The 25,644-nt window shown below is 47.5% G+C and overlaps 1 protein-coding gene across 1 annotated transcript in view; it reads left to right on the top strand.

Annotated features, from left to right (window-relative positions):
* The window catches only part of LOC139531462 (1-phosphatidylinositol 4,5-bisphosphate phosphodiesterase delta-1-like), a 64,186-nt gene that overhangs the window by 22,589 nt on the left and 15,953 nt on the right, over positions 1-25,644 (top strand). The window contains exons 3-8 of the mRNA XM_071327931.1: positions 9,651-9,879; positions 12,256-12,385; positions 12,598-12,826; positions 19,359-19,560; positions 22,701-22,845; positions 23,180-23,332. Of these exons, the coding sequence (XP_071184032.1) occupies positions 9,651-9,879; positions 12,256-12,385; positions 12,598-12,826; positions 19,359-19,560; positions 22,701-22,845; positions 23,180-23,332 (1,088 nt within the window). The remainder of the gene's footprint in view (positions 1-9,650; positions 9,880-12,255; positions 12,386-12,597; positions 12,827-19,358; positions 19,561-22,700; positions 22,846-23,179; positions 23,333-25,644) is intronic.

The raw sequence follows: 25,644 nt of genomic DNA, 5'->3' as shown, positions 1-25,644 counted from the left end.
AGACCCAGTACTGTACTGTATGTTACTGAGAGGGGACCAGACCCAGTACTGTACTGTAGGTTACTGAGAGGGGACCAGACCCAGTACTGTACTGTATGTTACTGAGAGGGGACCAGACCCAGTACTGTACTGTATGTTACTGAGAGGGGACCAGACCCAGTACTGTACTGTAGGTTACTGTTAACTCAGGTCTCCAGTCACTGAGAGGGGACCAGACCCAGTACTGTACTGTAGGTTACTGTTAACTCAGGTCTCTAGTCACTGAGAAGGGACCAGACCCAGTACTGTACTGTATGTTACTGAGAGGGGACCAGACCCAGTACTGTATTGTAGGTTACTGTTAACTCAGGTCTCCAGTCACTGAGAGGGGACCAGACCCAGTACTGTACTGTAGGTTACTGTTAACTCAGGTCTCTAGTCACTGAGAGGGGACCAGACCCAGTACTGTGACAGGTTGTGTTTATTACACTGGTTTATGGTCCTTACACTGGTTTATGGTCCTTACACTGGTTTATGGTCCTTACACTGGTTTATGGTCCTTACACTGGTTTATGGTCCTTACACTGGTTTATGGTCCTTACACTGGTTTATGGTCCTTATACTGGTTTATGGTCCTTACACTGGTTTATGGTCCTTACACTGGTTTATGGTCCTTATACTGGTTTATGGTCCTTATACTGGTTTATGGTCCTCTATTACTCCTCTATTATGACATCTCTCTTCAAGGAGTTTTCTGCTATAATATGATTCATCTTACCTTCTCCTTGAATGAGGCTCTGCAAACACAATGCCTCGTGATGATGAGGCTCTGCAAACACAATGCCTCGTGATGATGAGGCTCTGCAAACACAATGCCTCGTGATGATGAGGCTCTGCAAACACAATGCCTCGTGATGATGAGGCTCTGCAAACAAAACGCCTCGTGATGATGAGGCTTGAAAGACTGTCGTTGGTGGTAAAGGATAGGGAGGTTTTAATTTGATGCACGCAGATCTGTCTTTCATGTTTTGACTTTAATCAGACTGTTATAATCCTGCTTGGAAATTTAACAAAATAACTCAAATTCCTATTGGCAGCATGTTGCTGCTTGTAATCGTCATATCATTGTAATTATCATAGTTTTAGAAGTATTAATCGCACAGAGATTTACTTCTATCCATCAATCACCCACCAGACTGAGCCTAGCTAAAAGGCTAAAGAAAAACTCTAAGGGGAAGTTTACATCGTAAACATATTGGTTTGGCTTCCAGTCCCGTCCTCCGTTTATCTGCACCACAGAGTGTTGGATGTTGTCATTCCACAGAAAGACTTGAGAAATAACAAGGGAGTGAATGTGGTCAGGACCACACAATGCCCTCATTCTCTCCCTGAACCTCATCCGGTATTCAAGGAATGTCTGCGTGATGACTTGGACACTGTTCTGTCTTTCAAAATGAAAATAAGCAACAACTGCTGGTCCGAATACAAAGTACCGTATAATCTCCGGCCTACAATATTCTGTTTTCTGTGTGTGTGTGTGTGTGTGTGTGTGTGTGTGTGTGTGTGTGTGTGTGTGTGTGTGTGTGTGTGTGTGTGTGTGTGTGTGTGTGTGTGTGTGTGTGTGTGTGTGTGTGTGTGAAGTTTGGAACCACTAAGACTCTTCCAAGAGCTGGCCGCCCGGCCAAACTGAGCATTCGGGGGAGAAGGGCTTTGGTCGGGGAGGTGACCAAGAACCCGATGGTCACTGACCGTTTTCTGTGGGGAAGTTTTTCAGCCGCAGGTACTGGGAGACTAGTCAGGATTGAGGGAAAGATGAACAGAGCAAAGTACAGAGAGGTCCTTGATGCTCCAGAGCGCTCATGACCTCAGACTGGGGCGAAGGTTCACCTCCAACAGGACAACGACCCTAAGCACACAGCCAAGACAATGCAGATGTGGCTTCGGGACAAGACTCTGAATGTCTTTGAGTGGCACAGCCAGAGCCCGGATTTGAACCCAATCCAACATCTCTGGAGAGACCTGAAAATAGCTGTGCAGCGACACTCCCCAACTCTCCAAATACAGGTGTGCCAAGCTTGTAGCGTCATACCCAAGAAGAATCGAGACTCGCTGCTTCAACAAAGTACTGAGTAAAGGGTCTGACTAATTATGTAAATGTGATATAAGTATTTATTTTGCTTTGTCATTATGGGGTATTGTGTGTAGAGTACTGGGAGACTAGTCAGGATTGAGGGAAAGATGAAGATGTAGAGTGATGAGGAATAAAAACAATTGAATCCATTGAAAAGTTTCTGAATACTTTCCGTATGCACTATATATATATATATATATATATATATATATATATATATATATATATATATATATATATATATATAAATATATATATATATATCTGATACCCAGAGTCCTTCATTGCTGATGTGAAGAAGAAACTGAATGAAAGAGTCCATGTCAACATGAAGCTGAGTGACTCACTAATTCATGGCTTTGGATCAACATAAATAAGGACCAACATTCTTTCTGATAGTCTTTAATAAAGAAATGTTTTGACCAAGTTAATCTGCTCATGTTGTGTGCAATTATTTGTGACATTGTGGTTACAATGAAGAATGTAAATTAACTAAATGAAATAAATCCTATTCATAATGAATAATCAGGTGCATGTTTCAACCTTTTCATTTTTCCTTATTTATTTTTTTGTATAAATGTATTTAATATTTAAAAACAATACAAAACATACACATTCAAATGACAACAACATCACCCTGTCCAGACTCACCTGATGACACCCCCATCTCCATCAACTACATCACCCTGCCCAGACCCACCTGCTCACACCCCCATCAACTACATCACCCTGCCCAGACCCACCTGTTGACACCCCCATCAACTACATCACCCTGCCCAGACCCACCTGTTTACACCCCCATCAACTACATCACCCTGTCCAGACCCACCTACTCACACCCCCATCTCCATCAACTACATCACCCTGCCCAGACCCACCTACTCACACCCCCATCTCCATCTACTACATCACCCTGTCCAGACCCACCTACTCACACCCCCATCTCCATCTACTACATCACCCTGTCCAGACCCACCTACTCACACCCCCATCTCCATCTACTACATCACCCTGTCCAGACCCACCTACTCACACCCCCATCTCCATCTACTACATCACCCTGTCCAGACCCACCTACTCACACCCCCATCTCCATCTACTACATCACCCTGTCCAGACCCACCTACTCACACCCCCATCTCCATCTACTACATCACCCTGTCCAGACCCACCTACTCACACCCCCATCTCCATCAACTACATCACCCTGTCCAGACCCACCTACTCACACCCCCATCTCCATCAACTACATCACCCTGTCCAGACCCACCTACTCACACCCCCATCTCCATCTACTACATCACCCTGTCCAGACCCACCTACTCACACCCCCATCTCCATCAACTACATCACCCTGTCCAGACCCACCTACTCACACCCCCATCTCCATCAACTACATCACCCTGTCCAGACCCACCTGTTTACCCCCCATCAACTACATCACCCCCATCTCCATCTACTACATCACCCTGCCCAGACCCACCTGCTCACACCCCCATCACCCTGCCCAGACCCACATCACCCTGCCCCGACCCACCTGCTCACACCCCCATCACCCTGTCCAGACCCACCTGCTCACACCCCCATCTCCATCTACTACATCACCCTGTCCAGACCCACCTGTTTACACCCCCATCAACTACATCACCCCCATCTCCATCTACTACATCACCCTGCCCAGACCCACCTGCTCACACCCCCATCACCCTGCCCAGACCCACCTGCTCACACCCCCATCACCCTGCCCAGACCCACCTGCTCACACCCCCATCACCCTGCCCAGACCCACCTGCTCACACCCCCATCACCCTGCCCAGACCCACCTGCTCACACCCCCATCACCCTGCCCAGACCCACCTGCTCACACCCCCATCACCCTGCCCAGACCCACCTGCTCACACCCCCATCACCCTGCCCAGACCCACCTGCTCACACCCCCATCACCCTGCCCAGACCCACCTGCTCACACCCCCATCACCCTGCCCAGACCCACCTGCTCACACCCCCATCACCCTGCCCAGACCCACCTGCTCACACCCCCATCACCCTGCCCAGACCCACCTGCTCACACCCCCATCACCCTGCCCAGACCCACCTGCTCACACCCCCATCACCCTGCCCAGACCCACCTGCTCACACCCCCATCACCCTGTCCAGACCCACCTGCTCACACCCCCATCTCCATCTACTACATCACCCTGTCCAGACCCACCTACTCACACCCCCATCTCCATCTACTACATCACCCTGTCCAGACCCACCTGCTCACACCCCCATCTCCATCTACTACATCACCCTGCCCAGACCCACCTACTCACACCCCCATCTCCATCTACTACATCACCCTGCCCAGACCCACCTGCTCACACCCCCATCTCCATCTACTACATCACCCTGCCCAGACCCACCTGCTCACACCCCCATCTCCATCTACTACATCACCCTGCCCAGACCCACCTGCTCACACCCCCATCTCCATCTACTACATCACCCTGCCCAGACCCACCTGCTCACACCCCCATCTCCATCTACTACATCACCCTGCCCAGACCCACCTGCTCACACCCCCATCTCCATCTACTACATCACCCTGCCCAGACCCACCTGCTCACACCCCCATCTCCATCTACTACATCACCCTGCCCAGACCCACCTGCTCACACCCCCATCTCCATCTACTACATCACCCTGCCCAGACCCACCTGCTCACACCTCCATCTCCATCAACTACATCACCCTGCCCAGACCCACCTACTCACACCCCCCTGCTCAACTACATCACCCTGTCCAGACCCACCTGCTCACACCCCCATCTCCATCTACTACATCACCCTGCCCAGACCCACCTGCTCACACCCCCATCTCCATCTACTACATCACCCTGCCCAGACCCACCTGCTCACACCTCCATCTCCATCAACTACATCACCCTGTCCAGACCCACCTACTCACACCTCCATCTCCATCAACTACATCACCCTGTCCAGACCCACCTGCTCACACCCCCATCTACTACATCACCCTGCCCAGACCCACCTACTCACACCCCCATCTACTACATCACCCTGCCCAGACCCACCTCACACCCACATCTCCATCTACTACATCACCCTGCCCAGACCCACCTACTCACACCCCCATCTCCATCTACTACATCACCCTGCCCAGACCCACCTACTCACACCCCCATCTACTACATCACCCTGCCCAGACCCACCTGCTCACACCTCCATCTACTACATCACCCTGCCCAGACCCACCTGTTTACACCTCCATCTACTACATCACCCTGCCCTGACCCACCTGTTTACACCTCCATCTACTACATCACCCTGTCCAGACCCACCTGCTCACACCCCCATCTCCATCTACTACATCACCCTGCCCAGACCCACCTACCCCCATCTCCATCTACTACATCACCCTGTCCAGACCCACCTGCTCACACCCCCATCTCCATCTACTACATCACCCTGCCCAGACCCACCTGCTCACACCCCCATCTCCATCTACTACATCACCCTGTCCAGACCCACCTACCCCCATCTCCATCACCCCCATCACCCTGTCCAGACCCACCTACCCCCATCTCCATCACCCCCATCACCCTGTCCAGACCCACCTACCCCCATCTCCATCACCCCCATCACCCTGTCCAGACCCACCTACCCCCATCTCCATCTACCCCCATCACCCTGCCCAGACCCACCTACCCCCACCTCCATCTACCCCCATCACCCTGCCCAGACCCACCTACCCCCATCTCCATCTACCCCCATCACCCTGCCCAGACCCACCTACCCCCACCTCCATCTACCCCCATCACCCTGTCCAGACCCACCTACCCCCACCTCCATCTACCCCCATCACCCTGCCCAGACCCACCTGTCCCCATCTCCATCTACCCCCATCACCCTGTCCAGACCCACCTGCTCATCACCCCCATCACCCTGCCCAGACCCACCTCCATCACCCCCATCACCCTGCCCAGACCCACCTCCATCACCCCCATCACCCTGCCCAGACCCACCTCCATCACCCCCATCACCCTGTCCAGACCCACCTGCTCACACCCCCATCTCCATCTACTACATCACCCTGCCCAGACCCACCTGCTCACACCCCCATCTCCATCTAAGCACATCACCCTGTCCCAGACCCACCTACCCCCATTCACCCTGCCCAGACCCACCTCCATCACCCCATCACCCTGCCCAGACCCACCTCCATCTACCCCCATCACCCTGTCCAGACCCACCTCCATCACCCCCATCACCCTGTCCAGACCCACCTCCATCACCCCCATCACCCTGTCCAGACCCACCTCCATCACCCCCATCACCCTGTCCAGACCCACCTCCATCACCCCCATCACCCTGTCCAGACCCACCTCCATCACCCCCATCACCCTGTCCAGACCCACCTCCATCACCCCCATCACCCTGTCCAGACCCACCTACCCCCATCTCCATCACCCCCATCACCCTGTCCAGACCCACCTACCCCCATCTCCATCACCCCCATCACCCTGCCCAGACCCACCTACCCCCACCTCCATCACCCCCATCACCCTGTCCAGACCCACCTACCCCCATCTCCATCACCCCCATCACCCTGTCCAGACCCACCTACCCCCATCTCCATCACCCCCATCACCCTGTCCAGACCCACCTCCATCACCCCCATCACCCTGCCCAGACCCACCTCCATCACCCCCATCACCCTGCCCAGACCCACCTCCATCACCCCCATCACCCTGCCCAGACCCACCTCCATCACCCCCATCACCCTGCCCAGACCCACCTCCATCACCCCCATCAACCTGCCCAGACCCACCTCCATCACCCCCATCACCCTGCCCAGACCCACCTACCCCCATCTCCATCACCCCCATCACCCTGCCCAGACCCACCTACCCCCATCTCCATCACCCCCATCACCCTGTCCAGACCCACCTACCCCCATCTCCATCACCCCCATCACCCTGCCCAGACCCACCTCCATCACCCCCATCACCCTGTCCAGACCCACCTCCATCACCCCCATCACCCTGTCCAGACCCACCTACTCAACACCTCAACAGCCCTAGCCATAACACATATGTTTTTTCAACAGCAGGTTATGTTCATTAATATCAAAAGCTGCACTGAATTCTAACAGTACAGCTCCCACAATCTTCTTATTATCAATTTCTTTCAACCAATCATCAGTCATTTGTGTCAGTGCAGTACATGTTGAGTGCCCTTCTCTATAAGCATGCTGAAAGTCTGTTGTTAATTAGTTTACAGAGAAATAACATTGTATTTGGTAAAAACACATTTTTTCCAACCGTTTGCTAAGGGCTGGCAGCAAGCTGATTGGTCTGCTGTTAGAACCAGTAAAGGCCGCTTTACCACTCTTGGGTAGTGGAATGACTTTGGCTTCCCTCCAGGCCTGAGGACAAAGACTTTCCTCTCGGCTCAGATTAAAGATATGACAGATAGGAGTGGCTATAGAGTCAGATTAAAGATATGACAGATAGGAGTGGCTATAGAGTCAGATTAAAGATATGACAGATAGGAGTGGCTATAGAGTCAGATTAAAGATATGACAGATAGGAGTGGCTATAGAGTCAGATTAAAGATATGACAGATAGGAGTGGCTATAGAGTCAGATTAAAGATATGACAGATAGGAGTGGCTATAGAGTCAGATTAAAGATATGACAGATAGGAGTGGCTATAGAGTCAGATTAAAGATATGACAGATAGGAGTGGCTATAGAGTCAGATTAAAGATATGACAGACAGGAGTGGCTATAGAGTCAGATTAAAGATATGACAGACAGGAGTGGCTATAGAGTCAGATTAAAGATATGACAGATAGGAGTGGCTATAGAGTCAGATTAAAGATATGACAGATAGGAGTGGCTATAGAGTCAGATTAAAGATATGACAGATAGGAGTGGCTATAGAGTCAGATTAAAGATATGACAGGTAGGAGTGGCTATAGACTCAGATTAAAGATATGACAGATAGGAGTGGCTATAGAGTCAGCTACCATCCTCAGTAGCTTTCCATCTAAGTTGTCAATGCCAGGAGGTTTGTCATTATTGATCGATAACAATAATTTCCCCACCTCTCCCACACTGACTTTATGAAATACTAAATTACAATGCTTTTCTTTCATTATTAGTTTTTTAATGCATGAATACAATTACTCACTGTTTGTTGTTGGCATTTCCTGCATAAGTTTGCCCAGTTTGACTGTGAAATAATCATTAAAATAATTGTCAACATCAAATGGTTTTGTGATGAATAAGCCATCTGATTCGATGAAAGATGGAGTTGAATGTCTTTGTGCCCATAATTTAATTTAAAGTACTCCAAAGTTTTTTCCATCATTCTTTATATCACTGATCTTGGCTTCATAATACAGTTTCTTCTTCTTTTTTGTTGAGTTTAGTAACACAATTTCTAAATTTGCAGTAAGTCAGCCAGTCAGATGTACAGCCAGATTTATCAGCCACTCCTTATGCCCCATCTCTTTCAACCATACAGTTTATTAATTTCCTCATCAATCCATGGAGCCTTAACAGTTCTAACAGTCAGTTTCTTAACAGGTGCATGTTTATCAATAATTGTAAAAAGCAACTTCATAAATTCATCAAGTGCAGCGTCTGGATGCTCCTCATTAATCACATCAGACAAACAAATATTTTTAACATCGTCCACAGCGAAATGTTTGTATGATCTCTTATACACTATTTTAGAACCAGCTTTTGGAAATTTGTCTTTCCTGGATATTGCCACTATATTGTGATCACTGCATCCAATGTTACGGATACATCTTCAGAACAAAGTTCTACAGTATTAGTAAACATGTGATTGATACATGTGGATGATCTTGTTCCTGTAGTGTTTGTAAACACCCTGGTAGGTTGATTAATAACCTGAACCAGATTACAGGAACTGGTTAGACTGAAAAGCTTCCTCTTGAGTGGACAGCTTGATGAAAACCAGTCAATATTTATGTCCCCAAGAAAGTAGACCTCTCTGTTTACATCACATACACTATCAAGCATTTCATACATATTATTTAGATACTGACTGTGTAACTGACTGACCAGTAGATACCAGGGACTAAATCTGACTGACATGCTCCTCCAGTCAGTTACACAGGTTGGGGTGTATAGGAACAGAAACTGGGAACGAAGTGTGTAGATAGGCAGATGGCTGTTGGGTGCTGTGGGTGGGTGAAGGGCACACTGAGACAGAGAGGTTTCCTGCCTAGCCTCCTCTACCACCCTGTCCTGTCCTATCAAACCCACCCTCTCCTATATGTTTCTGTCTGGGGTAGATGTGATGAAGACATGATTGGGACAAGCCCTGGTGACAGCCATGTCATCACACCGTTTCCCTAGCCTGGATCTTGAGGCTCTTTGGTTTTAACCAAGAAACTATCAAATCTCAGCTGCCATGAAACCAAGCATGCAGTGAGACTTCAGGACCAGGATTTCATAAACAATTCTAACCTCACTCCCCTTCTTGTCTCCCCTTTCAGTTTCCATTGATGAGATAGACTCTGTGCGTAAGGGCCGGCAGTCGGAGGGTCTTCAGAAGCACACAGAGGCCCACGTGGAGGACCTCTGTTTCTCCATCATCTTTAAGGGCCGCAGGAGGAACCTGGACCTGATAGCTACCTCGGTGGAGGAGGCTAGGCAGTGGGTCCATGGTCTGGAGAAGATCCTCTCTAACATGAAGAAACTCAACCACCAGCAGACGAGCGAGCAGTATCCTCTTCCGTTAATCTGCTTGCTTTGCAATTCACAACTAAAACATTGTTTAGTTACTTGGGGTTAAATAGTTGTCCAGCCTATTCAGTATAGTGGATTCCCATCTACAATGTGTATAAGTCAACATTTAAGCTCCGAGCAACTGGTTGCTATCAATTTATGTTATTCTTCAATATCACAAACTCCAAAGCAAATCAGGGGGAGAAAAATAGGTTTATTTGAGAAGGACAAATCAACAGGGGTGACACTCTAGACCCAAACTGCTACAAACCTATATCTATCCTACCCTGCCTTTCTAAAGTCTTCAAAAGCCAAGTTAATAAACAGATCGCTGACCATTTCGGGTCCCACCGTACCTTCTCCGCTGTGCAATCCGGTTTCCGAGCTGGTCACGGGTGCACCTCGGCCATGCTCAAGGTACTAAACGATATCTTAACCGCCATCGATAGGAGACAGTACTGTGCAGTCGTCTTCATCGACCTGGCCAAGGCTTTCGACTCTGTCAATCACCGTATTCTTATCGGCAGACTCAATAGCCTTGGTTTCTCAAATGACTGCCTCGCCTGGTTCACCAACTACTTCGCAGACAGAGTTCAGTGTGTCAAATCGGAGGGCCTGTTGTCCGGACCTCTGGCAGTCTCTATGGGGGTACCACAGGGTTCAATTCTCGGGCCGACTCTTTTCTCTGTATATATCAACGATGTCGCTCTTGCTGCGGGTGATTCCCTGATCCACCTCTACGCAGACGACACCATTTTGTATACATCTGGCCCTTCCTTGGACACTGTGTTAACTAACCTCCAAACGAGCTTCAATGCCATACAACACTCCTTCCATGGCCTCCAACTGCTCTTGAACGCTGGTGGGGCCGGATGCATGCTTTTCAACCGTTCGCTGCCCGCGCCTGCCCGCCCGGCATCACTACTCTGGACGATTCTGACCTGGAATGTGGGGACAACTACAGATGCCTGGGTGTCTGGCTAGACTGTAGACTCTCCTTCCAGACTCATATTAAACATCTCCAGTCAAAAATCAGATCTGGAGTCGGCTTTCTATTTCACAACAAAGCCTCCTTCACTCACGCCGCCAAACTTACCCTCGTAAAACTGACCATCCTACCGATCCTCGACTTCGGCGATGTCATCTGCAAAATAGCTTCCAATACTCAGCTCAGCGGGCTGGATGCGGTCTATCACAGTGCCATCCGTTTTGTTACCAAAGCCCCTTATAACACCCACCACTGCGACCTGTATTCTCTAGTCGGCTGGCCCTCACTACATATTTGTCGCCAGACCCGCTGGCTCCAGGTCATCTATAAGTCTATGCTAGGTGGAGCCCTGCCTTATCTCAGCTCACTGGTCATGATAACAACACCCACCCATAGCACGCGCTCCAGCAGGTGTATCTTACTGGTCATCCCCAGGGCCGACACCTCCTTTGGCCTCCTTTCCTTCCAGTTCTTTGCTGCCAGTGACTGGAACAAATTGCAAAAATCGCTGAAGCTGGAGACTTATATCTCCCTCACTAACGTTAAACATCAGCTATCTGAGCAGCTAATCGATCGCTGCAGCTGTACATAGTCCATCTGTAAATAGCCCACCCAATCTACCTACCTCATCCCCATATTTTTTATATTTACTTTTCTGCTCTTTTGCACACCAGTATCTCTACTTGCACATCATCATCTGCTCATCTATCACTCAAGTGTTAATCTGCTAAATTGTAATTACTTTGCTACTATGGCCTATTTATTGCCTTACCTCCTCACGCCTTTTACACAGCCTGTATATAGACTTAATTTTTTTCTATTGTGTTATTGACTGTATGTTTGCTTATTCCATGTGTAACTCTGTGTTGTTGTTTGTGTTGCACTGCTTTGCTTTATCTTGGCCAGGTCGCAGTTGAAAATGAGAACTTGTTCTCAACTAGCCTACCTGGTTAAATAAAGGTGAAATAAAAAAAATAAAAAAAATAATAATAATTATGCTGGGAGGTAGATGTTCAGTCTCCCCTGTCCTCAGCTTTTCCCCACCGAACAAAGGAACAGGATGCCATTTATAACCCCCCACCCTAACCTGGGATTGACCAATCAGAAGTCCTTGCAGTACAACTTGGCTAATGGCCAAATAACAAGTATCCTGCCCCCGACTCAATGTACAGACCAATTACAATGTGGCACACGTCGCTCTGAGTTCAGGAGTGTCATTCCACAGACTCTAACAGTTGTTGAACTGAAACCCAACTCATATTTACAATTCGCTATTAACCATTAGGACTCTAGTTTTTAGTCCTCTCATCCTCTGCGTTGTGTATTTATCTTTGACACATTCCTACATGGTGAATGATTGATCCTTAAATCTGGGCGTTTTAAAGCTGGATCTTCAACTGTATGAGGAAAGCAGACAAGAACAAGGACAACAAGATGACTCTGAAGGAGCTGAAACACTTCCTCCGCCAGATCAACATCGAGGTGGACGACATGTACGCTGAAGTGCTGTTTTCAGTGAGTGGACAGCTACAGTTGGTCAATGACTTACAAGGAGGGTGTTGTAGAGTCTGTACAGGCAGCTCCTAATGCAGTTCTGTCATGTTCCTGTATGTATATGGGTTTCATTTAAGGTTATACTATGTCTCAAAGCATTTGACGTTGTCTGAGGAGGAACTCAACGTGCTGTATCTCGTTAGTACTGTTTTGTTAATGATCTTGTCCTTCAGAAATGTGACAAGTCTAACTCGGGCTCCCTGGAAGGTCCTGAGATCAAACACTTCTATGACCTGCTGATATATCGCGAGGAGATCGATGTGATCTATGGGAAGTACGCCACTACGGGGGAGCAGATGAGTGTCAAAGACCTGCTCAACTTCCTGCTGAACGAGCAGCGTGAGGTGGCCACCATGGAGGACGCTGTAAGACTCATACAGAGATACGAGCTGGACGATTCAGGTGAGAGATGCTGTGGTACTGACTCAATACGAGCTGGACGATTCAGGTGAGAGATGCTGTGGTACTAACTCAATACGAGCTGGATGACTCAGGTGAGGAGAGATGCTCTAGTACTGACTCAATACGAGCTGGATGACTCAGGTGAGGAGAGATGCTCTAGTACTGACTCAATACGAGCTGGACGATTCAGGTGAGAGATGCTGTGGTACTAACTCAATACGAGCTGGACGATTCAGGTGAGAGATGCTGTGGTACTGAATCAATACGAGCTGGACGATTCAGGTGAGAGATGCTGTGGTACTAACTCAATACGAGCTGGACGATTCAGGTGAGAGATGCTGTGGTACTAACTCAATACGAGCTGGACGATTCAGGTGAGAGATGCTGTGGTACTAACTCAATACGAGCTGGACGATTCAGGTGAGAGATGCTGTGGTACTGACTCAATACGAGCTGGATGACTCAGGTGAGGAGAGATGCTCTAGTACTGACTCAATACGAGCTGGATGACTCAGGTGAGGAGAGATACTCTAGTACTGACTCAATACGAGCTGGATGACTCAGGTGAGGAGAGTCGCTCAGACACACATACATGAACTCACTATATAAGGGAGCATGTGTACTGAGTGTTCAAAACATTAAAAACATCTGCTCTTTCCATGACAGACTGACCAGGTGAATCCAGGTGAAAGCTAAGATCTCTTATTGATGTAATTTGTTAAATCCACTTCAATCAGTGTAGATGAGGGTGAATGTACAAGACCAGTTTGAATGTGTCAAGAATTTCAATGCTGCTCGGTTTTTCACACTGAAAAGTTTCCCGTGTCTATCAAGAATGGTTCACCACCCAAAGGGCATCCAGCCAATTTGTCACAACTGTGGGAATCACTGGAGTCAACATGGGCCAGCATCCCTGCGGAACACTTTCGACACCTTGTAGACTCCATGCCCTGACACATTTAGGCTGTTCTGAGGGCAAAAGGGGGTACAACTCAATATTAGTAAGGTGTTCCTAATGTTTTGTACACTCATTTTACTGTACGTAAGAATGCAGTATTCGATGGCAGCATACAGTTTTATGGTATTCTATGAATGTGCTAAAATACTTGTATTTCTGAGGCACCTTTCTAATGTAGGCTAAATTATATACAATGCCTTCAGAAATGATTCATTCCTCCACTTCATTACATTGATTCTTTTTTTCCACACATAATATCACATAATGACAAAGTGAAAACAGGTTTTTGGATTATTTTTTTTGCAAATGTATTTAAAATGAAATACAGAAATGTCTTATTTACATAAGTATTCACACCCCTGAGTCAATACATGTTAGAATCACCTTTGGCAGCGATTACAGCGGTGAATCTTTATAGGGAAGTCTTTAAGATTTCCTGGATTGTGCAACATTTTCACATTATTCTTCTCAAAATTCTTCAATCTCTGCCAAATTAGTTGTTGATCATTGATAGACAACCTTTTTCTAGGTCTTGCAATAGATTTACAAGCAGAATTAACTAGTCCACTCAGGAACATTCACTGTCTACTTGGTAAGCAACTCCAGTGTATTTTTGACCTTGTGTTTTAGGTTATTGTCCTGGTGAAAGTTGAATTCATCTCCCAGTGTCTTTTGGAAAGCAGACTGAACCAGATTTTTCTCTAGGATTTTGCCTGTGCTTAGCTCCATTCCATTGCTTTTTTATCCTGAAAAACTGTCCAGTCCTTATTGATGACAAGCATACCCATAACACAGTGGTGGTCGGTGCCTTTTATGAGCACGGCCTTATTTCTATTACAGTATACTAGGTGACTGTCAATCATATTCCATTCACCCAGTTCAATGTAACATCGATAGGTTTAGGCTACTGTCATTCATATTCCATTCATCCACCTCACTTTATACTCTAATCATTAGGTTGCTACTGTCACGACTTCTGCCGAAGTCGGTTCCTCTCCTTGTTCGGGCGGTGTTCGGCGGTCGACGTCACTGGTCTTCTAGCCATCGCCGGTCCATTTTTCATTTTCCATTTGTTTTGTCTTGTTTTCCCACACACCTGGTTTTCATTCCCTCATTACGTGTTGTGTATTTAACCCTCTGTTCCCCCCATGTCTTTGTGTGGTATTGTTTGTTGTAAGTGCTTGTGCACATTGTTGTCTGGTGAGCGACGGGTTTTGTACCCATTCTTTATTATTCTGGATGCCGGTGGTTATAAAGTCGCCTGCGTCTGACTTCACTGCCACCAGTTACGGACCCCTTACAGAATACCACACCCGAATATGGAGTCAGCAGGAGCAACCTAGCCAATGAATGACAGTTTACAACATACGTGCACAGGTTGAAAAGTTATTTTTTGTAGTCATGGTGACAGACAGTGACACATTCCATACCGCCTTGCACACTTTTGCCTGCATCTAACAGATGTAGGGTGTAATCATTAGTCCAAAAGTTGCAAACAAGATGTCATAGTCAACATAGCTACTAGAACTAACACTACAATCATACAGTACAGTGTACAGTCAGCAAGCAGTTTAGCAGTTACACCGGCGGGCCCCAGTGGCTATAAATTTTTACCCATCTACCAATGGGTAAGAATTTTCCCCCATCCACCAATAGGTGCCCTTCTTTGCAAGGCACTGGATTACCTCCCTGGTCTTTGTGGTTGAATCTGTGTTTGAAATTCACTGCTCGACTGAGGGACCTTACAGATAATTGTTTGTGTGGGGTACAGAGATGAGGTAGTCATTCAAAAATCATGTTAAACACTATTATTGCACACATAGTGTGTCCCTGCAACTTATTATGTAATTTGTTAAGCAATGTTTTACTCCTGAACTTATTCAGGCTTGCCATAACAACGGGGTTGAATACTTATTGACTCAAGACATTTCAGCGTTTCCTTTTTTATGAATTAAATAACAACAAGGAAAAACATAATTCAACTTTTACATTATGGGGTATTGTTTGTTGGCCAGTGAACAAAAAAATCTAAATTTAATACATTTTCAATTCAGGCTCTAACACAACAAAATGTGTCAAGGGGTGTGAATACTTTCTGAAGGCACTGTATATCTGGGAGGGCTATTGTCACGTTCCTGACCTGTTTTCTGTTAGTTTGTGTATGTGTTAGCTGGTCAGGACGTGAGTTTGGGTGGGCAGTCTATGTTTTCTGTTTCTATGTTGGTTTAAGGGTGACCTGATATGGCTCTCAATTAGAGGCAGGTGGTTTTCATTTCCTCTGATTGAGAGCCATATTAAGGTAGGTGTTTTCACACTGTTTGTTTGTGGGTGGTTGTCTCCTGTGTCTGTGTCTATGTTGCACCATACGGGACTGTTTCGTTCGTTGGTCGTTTTATGTCGTCATTTTCCTGTCCGTTCGTTCTGCGTTACATGTAAGTCCTTACGTTCAGGTTTGTCTACTCCGTTTGTTGTTTTGTTTAGTTTTAAGTGAAGTTCGTGTTGTCGTCTTTACTTTAATAAATATCATGTCATATCACAACGCTGCGCCTTGGTCGAATCACTACTCCTCCTCTTCGTATGAAGAGGAGGAGGAACACCGTTACAGAACCACCCACCAACAAAAGATCAAGCAGCGGTGTAACGGGAGGAAGGGACAGCGCAAGAAGGAGGAATGGACATGGGAGGATATTTTGGAAGGTAAGGGTTGCTACACATGGGAGGAGATTCTGGCTGGTAAGGATCGCCTCCCATGGGAACAGCTGGAGGCAGCTCGGAGAGCGGAGGAAACCGGAGAGAGGAACCGGCGTTATGAGGGGACGCGTCTAGCACGGAAGCCCGAAAAGCCCGTGAGTACTACCCAAAAATTTCTTGGGTGGGGGCTAAGAGGTAGTGGGCCAAGGGCAGGTAGGAGACCTGCGCCCACTTCCCAGGCTTACCGTGGAGAGCGGGAGTACGGGCAGACACCGTGTTACGCAGTAGAGCGCACGGTGTCTCCTGTACGTGTGCATAGCCCAGTGCGGGTTATTCCACCTCCCCGCACTGGTAGGGCTAGATTGGGCATTGAGCCAGGTGTCATGAGGCCGGCTCAACGCGTCTGGTCTCCAGTGCGTCTCCTCGGGCCGGCTTACATGGCACCAGCCTTACGCATGGTGTCCCCGGTTCGCCTACATAGCCCGGTGCGGGTTATTCCACCTCCCCGCACTGGTCGGGCGACGGGGAGTATTCAACCAGGTAAGGTTGGGCAGGCTCGGTGCTCAAGGGAGCCAGTACGCCTGCACGGTCCGGTATTTCCGGCGCTACCTCCCCGCCCCAGCCCAGTACCACCAGTGCCTACACCACGCACCAGGCTTCCAGTGCGTCTTCAGAGCCCAGTTCCTCCTCCACGCACTCTTCCTGTGGTGTGTGTCTCCGGCCCGGTGCCTCCAGTTCCGGCACCACGCACTAAGCCACCTGTGCGTCTCCAGAGCCCTGTACGCACTGTTCCTTCTCCCCGCACTCGCCCTGAGGTGCGTGCCCTTAGCCCGGTACCACCAGTGCCGGTACCACGCACCAGGCCTATAGTGCGCTTCGAGAGGTCAGTGTGCCCTGTCCCTGCTCCCCGCACTAGGCTTGAAGTGCGTGTCTCCAGTCCGGTGCCTCCAGTTCTGGCACCACGTACCAGGCCTACAGTGCGTCTCAGCCGGCCAGAGTCTGCCGTCTGCCCAACGGCGCCTGAACTGTCCGTCTGCCAAGCGCCGCATGAACTGCCCGTCTGTATGGAGCCTTCAAAGCCGCCCGTCTGCCATGAGCCTGCAAAGCCGCCCGTCTGCCATGAGCCTACAGAGCGTTCCGCCAGACAGGAGCCGCTAGAGCCTTCCGCCAGACAGGAGCCGCTAGAGCCTTCCGCCAGACAGGAGCAGCCAAAGCCTTCCGCCAGACAGGATCAGCCAGAGCCATCCGTCTCCGCAGCGCCATCTGAGCCATCCGTCTCCGCAGCGCCATCTGAGCCATCCGTCTCCGCAGCGCCATCTGAGCCATCCGTCTCCGCAGCGCCATCTGAGCCATCCGTCTCCGCAGCGCCGTCTGAGCCATCCGTCTCCGCAGCGCCGTCTGAGCCATCCGTCTCCCCAGCGCCGTCTGAGCCATCCGTCTCCCCAGCGCCGTCTGAGCCATCCGTCTGTCCCGAGCCATTAGAGCCGCCCGTCTGTCCCGAGCCGTCAGAGCCGTTAGTCAGTCAGGAGCCGCTAGAGCCATTCGTCAGTCAGGATCCGCCAGAGCCGCCAACCAGACAGGATCCGCCAGAGCCGCCAACCAGACAGGATCTGCCAGAGCCGCCAACTAGACAGGATCTGCCAGAGCCGCCAACCAGACAGGATCTGCCAGAGCCGCCAACCAGACAGGATCTGCCAGAGCCGTCAGCCAGCCATGAGCGTCCAGAGCCGTCAGCCAGCCATGAGCGTCCAGAGCCGTCAGCCAGCCATGAGCGTCCAGAGCCGTCAGCCAGCCATGAGCGTCCAGGGCCGTCAGCCAGCCATGAGCGTCCAGAGCCGTCAGCCAGCCATGAGCGTCCAGAGCCGTCAGCCAGCCATGAGCGTCCAGAGCCGTCAGCCAGCCATGAGCGTCCAGAGCCGTCAGCCAGCCATGAGCGTCCAGAGCCGTCAGCCAGTCATGAGCTGCCCCTCAGCCCAGAGCGGCCATTTATCCAGAACTGCCCCTCAGTCCAGAGCTGTCTCTCTGTCCGGAGCTGCCCTTCAGTCCGGAGTTGCCCCTCTATCCTGAGCTACCTCTCTATCCTGACCTACCTCTCTGTCCTGTGCTATATCTCTGTCCTGAGCTACCTTATCCCGGTGCTGCCCCTTGTCCCGGTGCTGCCCCTTATATTAAGGTTACCATTAAAATTAAGTGGGTGTAAGATGAGGGTGGTCATTCTAAGGGGGAGACGTAAGCTGGGATTGACTATGGTGGGGTGGGGACCTCGCCCAGAGCCTGAGCCACCACCATGGTCAGATGCCCACCCAGACCCTCCCCTAGACTTTTGGTGGTGCGTTCGGAGTATGCACCTTGAGGGGGGGGTTATGTCACGTTCCTGACCTGTTTTCTGTTAGTTTGTATGTGTTAGCTGGTCAGGACGTGAGTTTGGGTGGGCAGTCTATGTTTTCTGTTTCTATGTTGGTTTAAGGGTGACCTGATATGGCTCTCAATTAGAGGCAGGTGGTTTTCATTTCCTCTGATTGAGAGCCATATTAAGGTAGGTGTTTTCACACTGTTTGTTTGTGGGTGGTTGTCTCCTGTGTCTATGTTGCACCATACGGGACTGTTTGGTTCGTTGGTCGTTTTATGTCGTCATTTTCCTGTCCGTTCGTTCTGCGTTACATGTAAGTCCTTACGTTCAGGTTTGTCTACTCCGTTTGTTGTTTTGTTTAGTTTTAAGTGAAGTTCGTGTTGTCGTCTTTACTTTAATAAATATCATGTCATATCACAACGCTGCGCCTTGGTCGAATCACTACTCCTCCTCTTCGTATGAAGAGGAGGAGGAACACCGTTACAGCTATTTAACAAGGCCCAATCCCCTAACTCATTCTGTCCTCCCCCCAGCAAAGCAGAAGAATCACATGACCAAAGATGGCTTCCTGATGTACCTGCAACAGGAGGAGGGGTCTATCTTCAACCCCACCCACAAGGAGGTGTTCCAGGATATGAGCAAGCCAATCAACCACTACTTCATCAGCTCCTCCCACAACACCTACCTGATGGAAGACCAGCTCAAAGGCCCCAGCAGCACAGAGGCCTATATCAAGTAACCATGACAACCCTTAAATTACTACCTCTAATCTAAACTAACCTAACCATACCTTACTACCTTTAATCTAAATTAAACTAACCAAAATTTAAAATTTAAATGCTTACCCCTTTTTTCTCCCTTATTTCCAATTGGTAGTTACAGTCTTGTTCCATCGCTGCAACTCGGGAGAAGCGAATGTCGAGAGTTGTGCATCCTCTTCTTGACACTTCTTGACACAATGCCCGCTTATCCCAAGAAAACAGCCGCACCAATGTGTCGGAGGAAACCCCGTCCAACTGGCGGCCGTGTCAGCGTGCACGCGCCCAGCCCGCCACAGGAGTCGCTAGTGCACGATGGGACAAGGAAATCTCCGCCTGCCAAACTCTCTCCTAACCCGGACAACGCTGGACCAATTGTGCACCGCCTCATGGATCTCCCAGTCACGGCTAGCTGTGACACAGCCTGGGATCGAACCCGGGTCTGTAGTGATGCCTCAGTCATAGACACTGCCTTAGACCGCTGCGCCACTCGGGAGGCCCCTGCAAATAGATTTTAACAAACAATTGGTCCCTCAAAAAATGCAGCCCTCCGTTGAATTTCAAAATCCCGATGTGGCCCTCTAGCCAAAAAGTAAACATGTCTTTGTTACAGTGTCTATGTAGTTGCATATAGCAATATTTTTTTTAGACGTAAATAGCAAGTATGTCTACTTCACCATTTTATTGGTAAACTACAAGAAAGTGTAAACACTGTGTATTTTAACGATCCAACACGTAATATAGTTGTCATAATTAGGTTTTAGTTCAGAGAGGCTAGAACAGTGACTAAGATCTTCAATGAGAGTGTGCATGGATCCAGATTGCGGACTTAAGAAAAAAGTAGAGTCATCGGCATGCATTGACACTTTTGTTATTATCCCCTGGATTTCTACCCCTTAATTTTTATTATATATTGTTTTACATTTACCCTATGGGACTCCCAATCACGGCCTGATGTGATTCAGCCTGGATTCGAACCAGGGACTAGACCTCTTGTACTGAGATGTAGGGCCTTAGACCGCTGCGCCACCCAGGAGCCCAAGGCTGGATGTTCTTGTTGGATCTAATTTTAATAGCTAGCATTTCAATGACCATGATAAATAGATATAGAGACAACAGACAGCCTTGTTTTTTTCCTCTTAAAAGCTCAAAACTTTCTTAGAAGTAACCATTATTTACTATTTTGGGGTTCTGTACATAATCTTAACCCATAGTATAAGAGATTCACCGAAATTAAAGTATCCAGGCATTTATATATACATTCTAGTCGTACTTTAGATGTATTACTAAATACAGATACAGTACTAGATACAGTAGCTATAGTACTAGATACAGTAGATCCACATCCGGCCATGATTGGGAGTCCCATAGGGCGGCACACAATTGGCCCAGCGTCGTCTGGGTTTGGCCGGGGTAGGCCGTCATTGTAAATAAGAATTTGTTCTTAACTTGCTTGCCTAGTTAAATAAAAATATAGATATAGTACTAGATACAGATACAGTAATAGATATAGTACTAGACACAGATAGAGTACTAGATACAGTGCCTTGCAAATTCACCCCTTTTCCTATTTGTTGTATTACAACCTGTAATTTAAAATGATTTTTATTTGGATTTCATGATATGGACATACACCAAATAGTGAAATTTAAAAAATTACTTGTTTCAAAAAATTCTTTAAAAAAATGGAAAAGTGGTGCATGCATATGTATTCACCCCCTTTGCTATGAAGCCCCTAAATAAGGTCTGGTGCAACCACTTACCTTCAGAAGTCACATAATTAGTTAAATAAAGTCCACCTGTGTGCAATCTAAGTGTCACATGATCTGTCACATGATCTCAGTATGTATACACCTGTTCTGAAAGGCCCCAAAGTCTGCAACACCACTAAGCAAGGGGCACCACCAAGCAAGCAGCACCATGAAGACCAAGGAGCTCTCCAAACAGGTCAGGGACAAAGTTGTGGAGAAGTACAGATCAGGGTTGGGTTATAAGAAAATATCAGAAACTTTGAACATCCCACTGAGCACCGTTAAATCCATTATTAAAAAATGGAAAGAATATGGCACCACAACAAACCTGCCAAGAGAGGGCCGCCCACCAAAACTCACAGACCAGGCAAGGAGGGCATTAATCAGAGAGGCAAAAAAGAGACCAAAGATAACTCTGAAGGAGCTGCAAAGCTCCACAGTGGAGATCGGAGTATCTGTCCATAGGACCACTTTAAGCCGTACACTCCACAGAGCTGGGCTTTACGGAAGAGTGGCCATTAAAAAAGACATTGCTCAAAGAAAAAAAATAAGCAAACATGTTTGGTGTTCACCAAAAGGCATTAGGGAGACTCCGCAAACATATGGAAGAAGGTACTCTGGTCAGATGAGACTAAAAATGAGCTTTTTGGCCATCAAGAAAAACGCTATGTCTGGCGCAGACCCAACACCTCTCATCACTCCGAGAACACTATCCCCACAGAGATTTGAGACTGGGACGGAGGTTCACCTTCCAGCAGGACACTGACCCTAAGCATACTGCTAAAGCAACACTTGAGTGGTTTAAGGAGAAGCATTTAAATGTCTTGGAATGGCCTAGTCAAAGCCCAGACCTCATTTCAATTGAGAATCTGTGGTATGACTTAAAGATTGCTGTACACCAGCAGAACCCATCCAACTAGAAGGAGATGGAGCGGTTTTGCGTTGAAGAATGGCCAAACATCTCAGTGGCTAGACGTGCCAAGCTGATAGAGACATACCCCAAAAGACTTGCTGCTGTAATTGCTGCAAAAGGTGGCTCTACAAAGTATTGACTTTGGGGGGGGTGAATAATTATGCACGCTCAAATGTTTTTTTGTTGTTGTCTTATTTCTTGTTTGTTCCACAATAAAACATATTTTGCATGTTGTGTAAATCAAATGATACAACCCCCCCAAAAAAATATATTTTAATTCCAGGTTGTAAGGCAACAAAATAGAAACAATACCTTCGCAAGCCACTGTACAGTAAATAAAGTACTAGATAGAGTAAATATAGTACTATATACAGTAGATCTAGTACTAGAAACAGATAAAGTACTATTAGTAGTAGTACTGTATATGTGTGTTGATTGTGTTGTGATCCTCAGGGCCCTGATGAAGAGTTGTCGCTGTGTGGAGTTAGACTGTTGGGATGGGGCCCATGGGGAGCCAATCATCTACCACGGCCACACCCTCACCTCCAAGGTCCTGTTTAAAGACGTCATCAAGGCCATCAAGGAGTATGCCTTCAAGGTAACCCTAACCCATCAAGGAGTATGCCTTCAAGGTAACCCTAACCCATCAAGGAGTATGCCTTCAAGGTAACCCTAACCCATCAAGGAATATGCCTTCAAGGTAACCCTAACCCATCAAGGAGTATGCCTTCAAGGTAACCCTAACCCATCAAGGAGTACTCCTTCAAGATCAGTATAACCCCTAACCCCTAACCCATGACCCCTAACCTTAAACCCTAACCCATCAAGGAGTACGCCTTCAAGGTTTCACCATAAAGTCAAACCGGCCCTGTGATTACCAGTAGAGATGGACATGACTGCTAATGTTATGTTGTTGTCCTCCTGTCCCCCAGACATCAGAGTACCCAGTGATCCTGTCCCTGGAGAACCACTGTACCCTGGAGCAGCAGAAACTGATGGCCCAGCACATGATCTCCATCCTGGGCAGTGCCCTGCTCACCTCCCCCCTGGAGGACCAGATGCCCACTGCCTTCCCCTCACCCCAGGTCAGAGACTAGCAGATAATCAATCAATCCATCAATTTATCCACCCACCCACCCATCAACCCACCTGTCCATCCATCCATCAATCAATTCATCCACCTACCCACCCATCAACCCACCAATCCATCCATCCAATCAATTTATCCTACCATCTACCCATCCATCAATCAATTCACCCACTCACCCACTCACCCACCCACCCACCCACCCACCCACCCACCTGTCTGTCTATGACAGAGCCTGTCTGTCTATGAGGCTAACAGTGTCTGTCTGTTAGAGTCTGTCTATGAAATGTTGAACAGGCAAGGAGGCTTGGCTGAGTCAAATAGGAATCCTGACTTAATGAAGTGGTGATTAACCTCTCTAGGGTATGTGGGACGGTAACGTCTCACCTCGTCAACAGACAGTGAAAGTGCAGGGCGCCAAATTAAAACAACAGAAATCTCATAATTAAAATTCCTCAAGCATACAAGTATTTCACACCATTTTAAAGATACACTTGTTGTAAATCCAGCCAAAGTGTCCGATTTTAAATAGGCTTTACGACGAAAGCAAACCAAACGATTATGTTAGGTGAGTGCCTATTCACAGAAAAACACAGCGATTTTTCCAGCCAAAGAGAGGAGTCACAAAAAGCAGAAATAGAGATCAAATGAATCACTAACCTTTGATGATCTTCATCAGATGACACTCATAGGACACCATGTTACACAATACATGTATGTTTTGTTCGATAAAGTTCATATTTATATCCAAAAATCTCAGTTTACATTGGCGCGTTATGTTCAGTAGTTCCAAAACATCCGGTGATTTTGCAGAGAGCCACATCAATTTACAGAAATAGTCATCATAAATGTTGATGAAAATTGAATTACACATTGAATTTTAGATCCACTTCTCCTTAATGCAACCGCTGTGTCAGATTTAAAAAGAAATTGGCGGAAAAAGCAAACCATGCAATGATCTGAGTACGGCGCTCAGATGACAAATCAACCCAAAGAGATATCCGCCATGTTGGAGTCAACATAAGTCAGAAATAGCATTATAAATATTCACTTACCTTTGATGATCTTCATCAGAATGCACTCCCAGGAATCTCAGTTCCACAATAAATATTTGTTTTGTTCGATAATGTCCATCATTTATGTCCAAATTCCTCCTTGTTGTTCGCGTGTTCAGTACACAATCTAAACTCACGACACGTGTGCAAGTCCAGCGGAAAGTACGGACGAAAAGTCCAAAAAGTTCCGTTACAGTCCGTAGGAACATGTCAAACGATGTATAGAATCAATCTTTAGGATGTTTTTAACATGAATCTTCAATAATGTTCCAACTGGAGAATTCCTTTTTCTTCAGAAATTATCTCACAAACTCTCACATGAATGCGCATGGTCAGCTCGTGACACTCTGGGAGAGACCTTACTCATTCTCCCCTCATTCGCCCCCACTTCACAGTAGAAGCATCAAACACGGTTCTAAAGACTGTTGACATCTAGTGGAAGTCGTAGGAAGTGCAATATGACCCCATTTCCAATGTACCTTGGATAAGCAAAGAGTTGAAAAAGTACAAACCTCAGATTTCCCACTTCCTAGTTGGATTTTTTCTCAGGTTTTTGCCTGCCATATGAGTTCTGTTATACTCACAGACATCATTCAAACAGTTTTAGAAACTTCAGAGTGTTTTCTATCCAAATCTAGCAGACAGTTTACTCTGGGCATGGTTTTCATACAGATGTGAAAATACTGCCCCCTACCCCAAAGAAGTTAAAGACAGCCATGTTCTTCTTGTCAGTAACAACCACATCATCAACTTTAAGGGACATGGGCAGCTGTGAGGAGGAGGGTTTATTCTCCAGGTCTTTAACCATTTTCCAGAACTTCTTGGGGAGAACTTCTCCTTAAAGTAACTAACTTTGGCCTTCCGGATAGCCTGAGTGCATTTATTTCTCATTTGCCTGAACAAGAGCCAGTCAGCCTGATTTTGCGTGTGCCGAGCCTTTCGCCAAATGGTATTCTTGAGATGGAGTAACTCTGTGTAACGGCAGCCTTCCTCCTCTTCGTCTGAAGAGGAGGTGTAGCAGGGATCGGACCAAGACGCAGCGTAGTTTGTGCTCAACATATTTAATTAAGACGAATAAACGTGAACACTTACAAATACAAAATAACAAATGTGGCAAACCGTTACAGCCCTATCTGGTGCAGAGAAAACACAAAGACAGGAAACAACCACCCACAAACCCCAACACAAAACAAGCCACCTAAATATGATTCCCAATCAGAGACAACACAAAACACCTGCCTCTGATTGAGAACCA

This window comes from Salvelinus alpinus, chromosome 10 (genome assembly GCF_045679555.1).
Source record: "Salvelinus alpinus chromosome 10, SLU_Salpinus.1, whole genome shotgun sequence".
Classification (NCBI taxonomy): Eukaryota; Metazoa; Chordata; class Actinopteri; order Salmoniformes; family Salmonidae; genus Salvelinus; species Salvelinus alpinus.
This window is presented reverse-complemented; position numbering and strand designations above follow the sequence as displayed.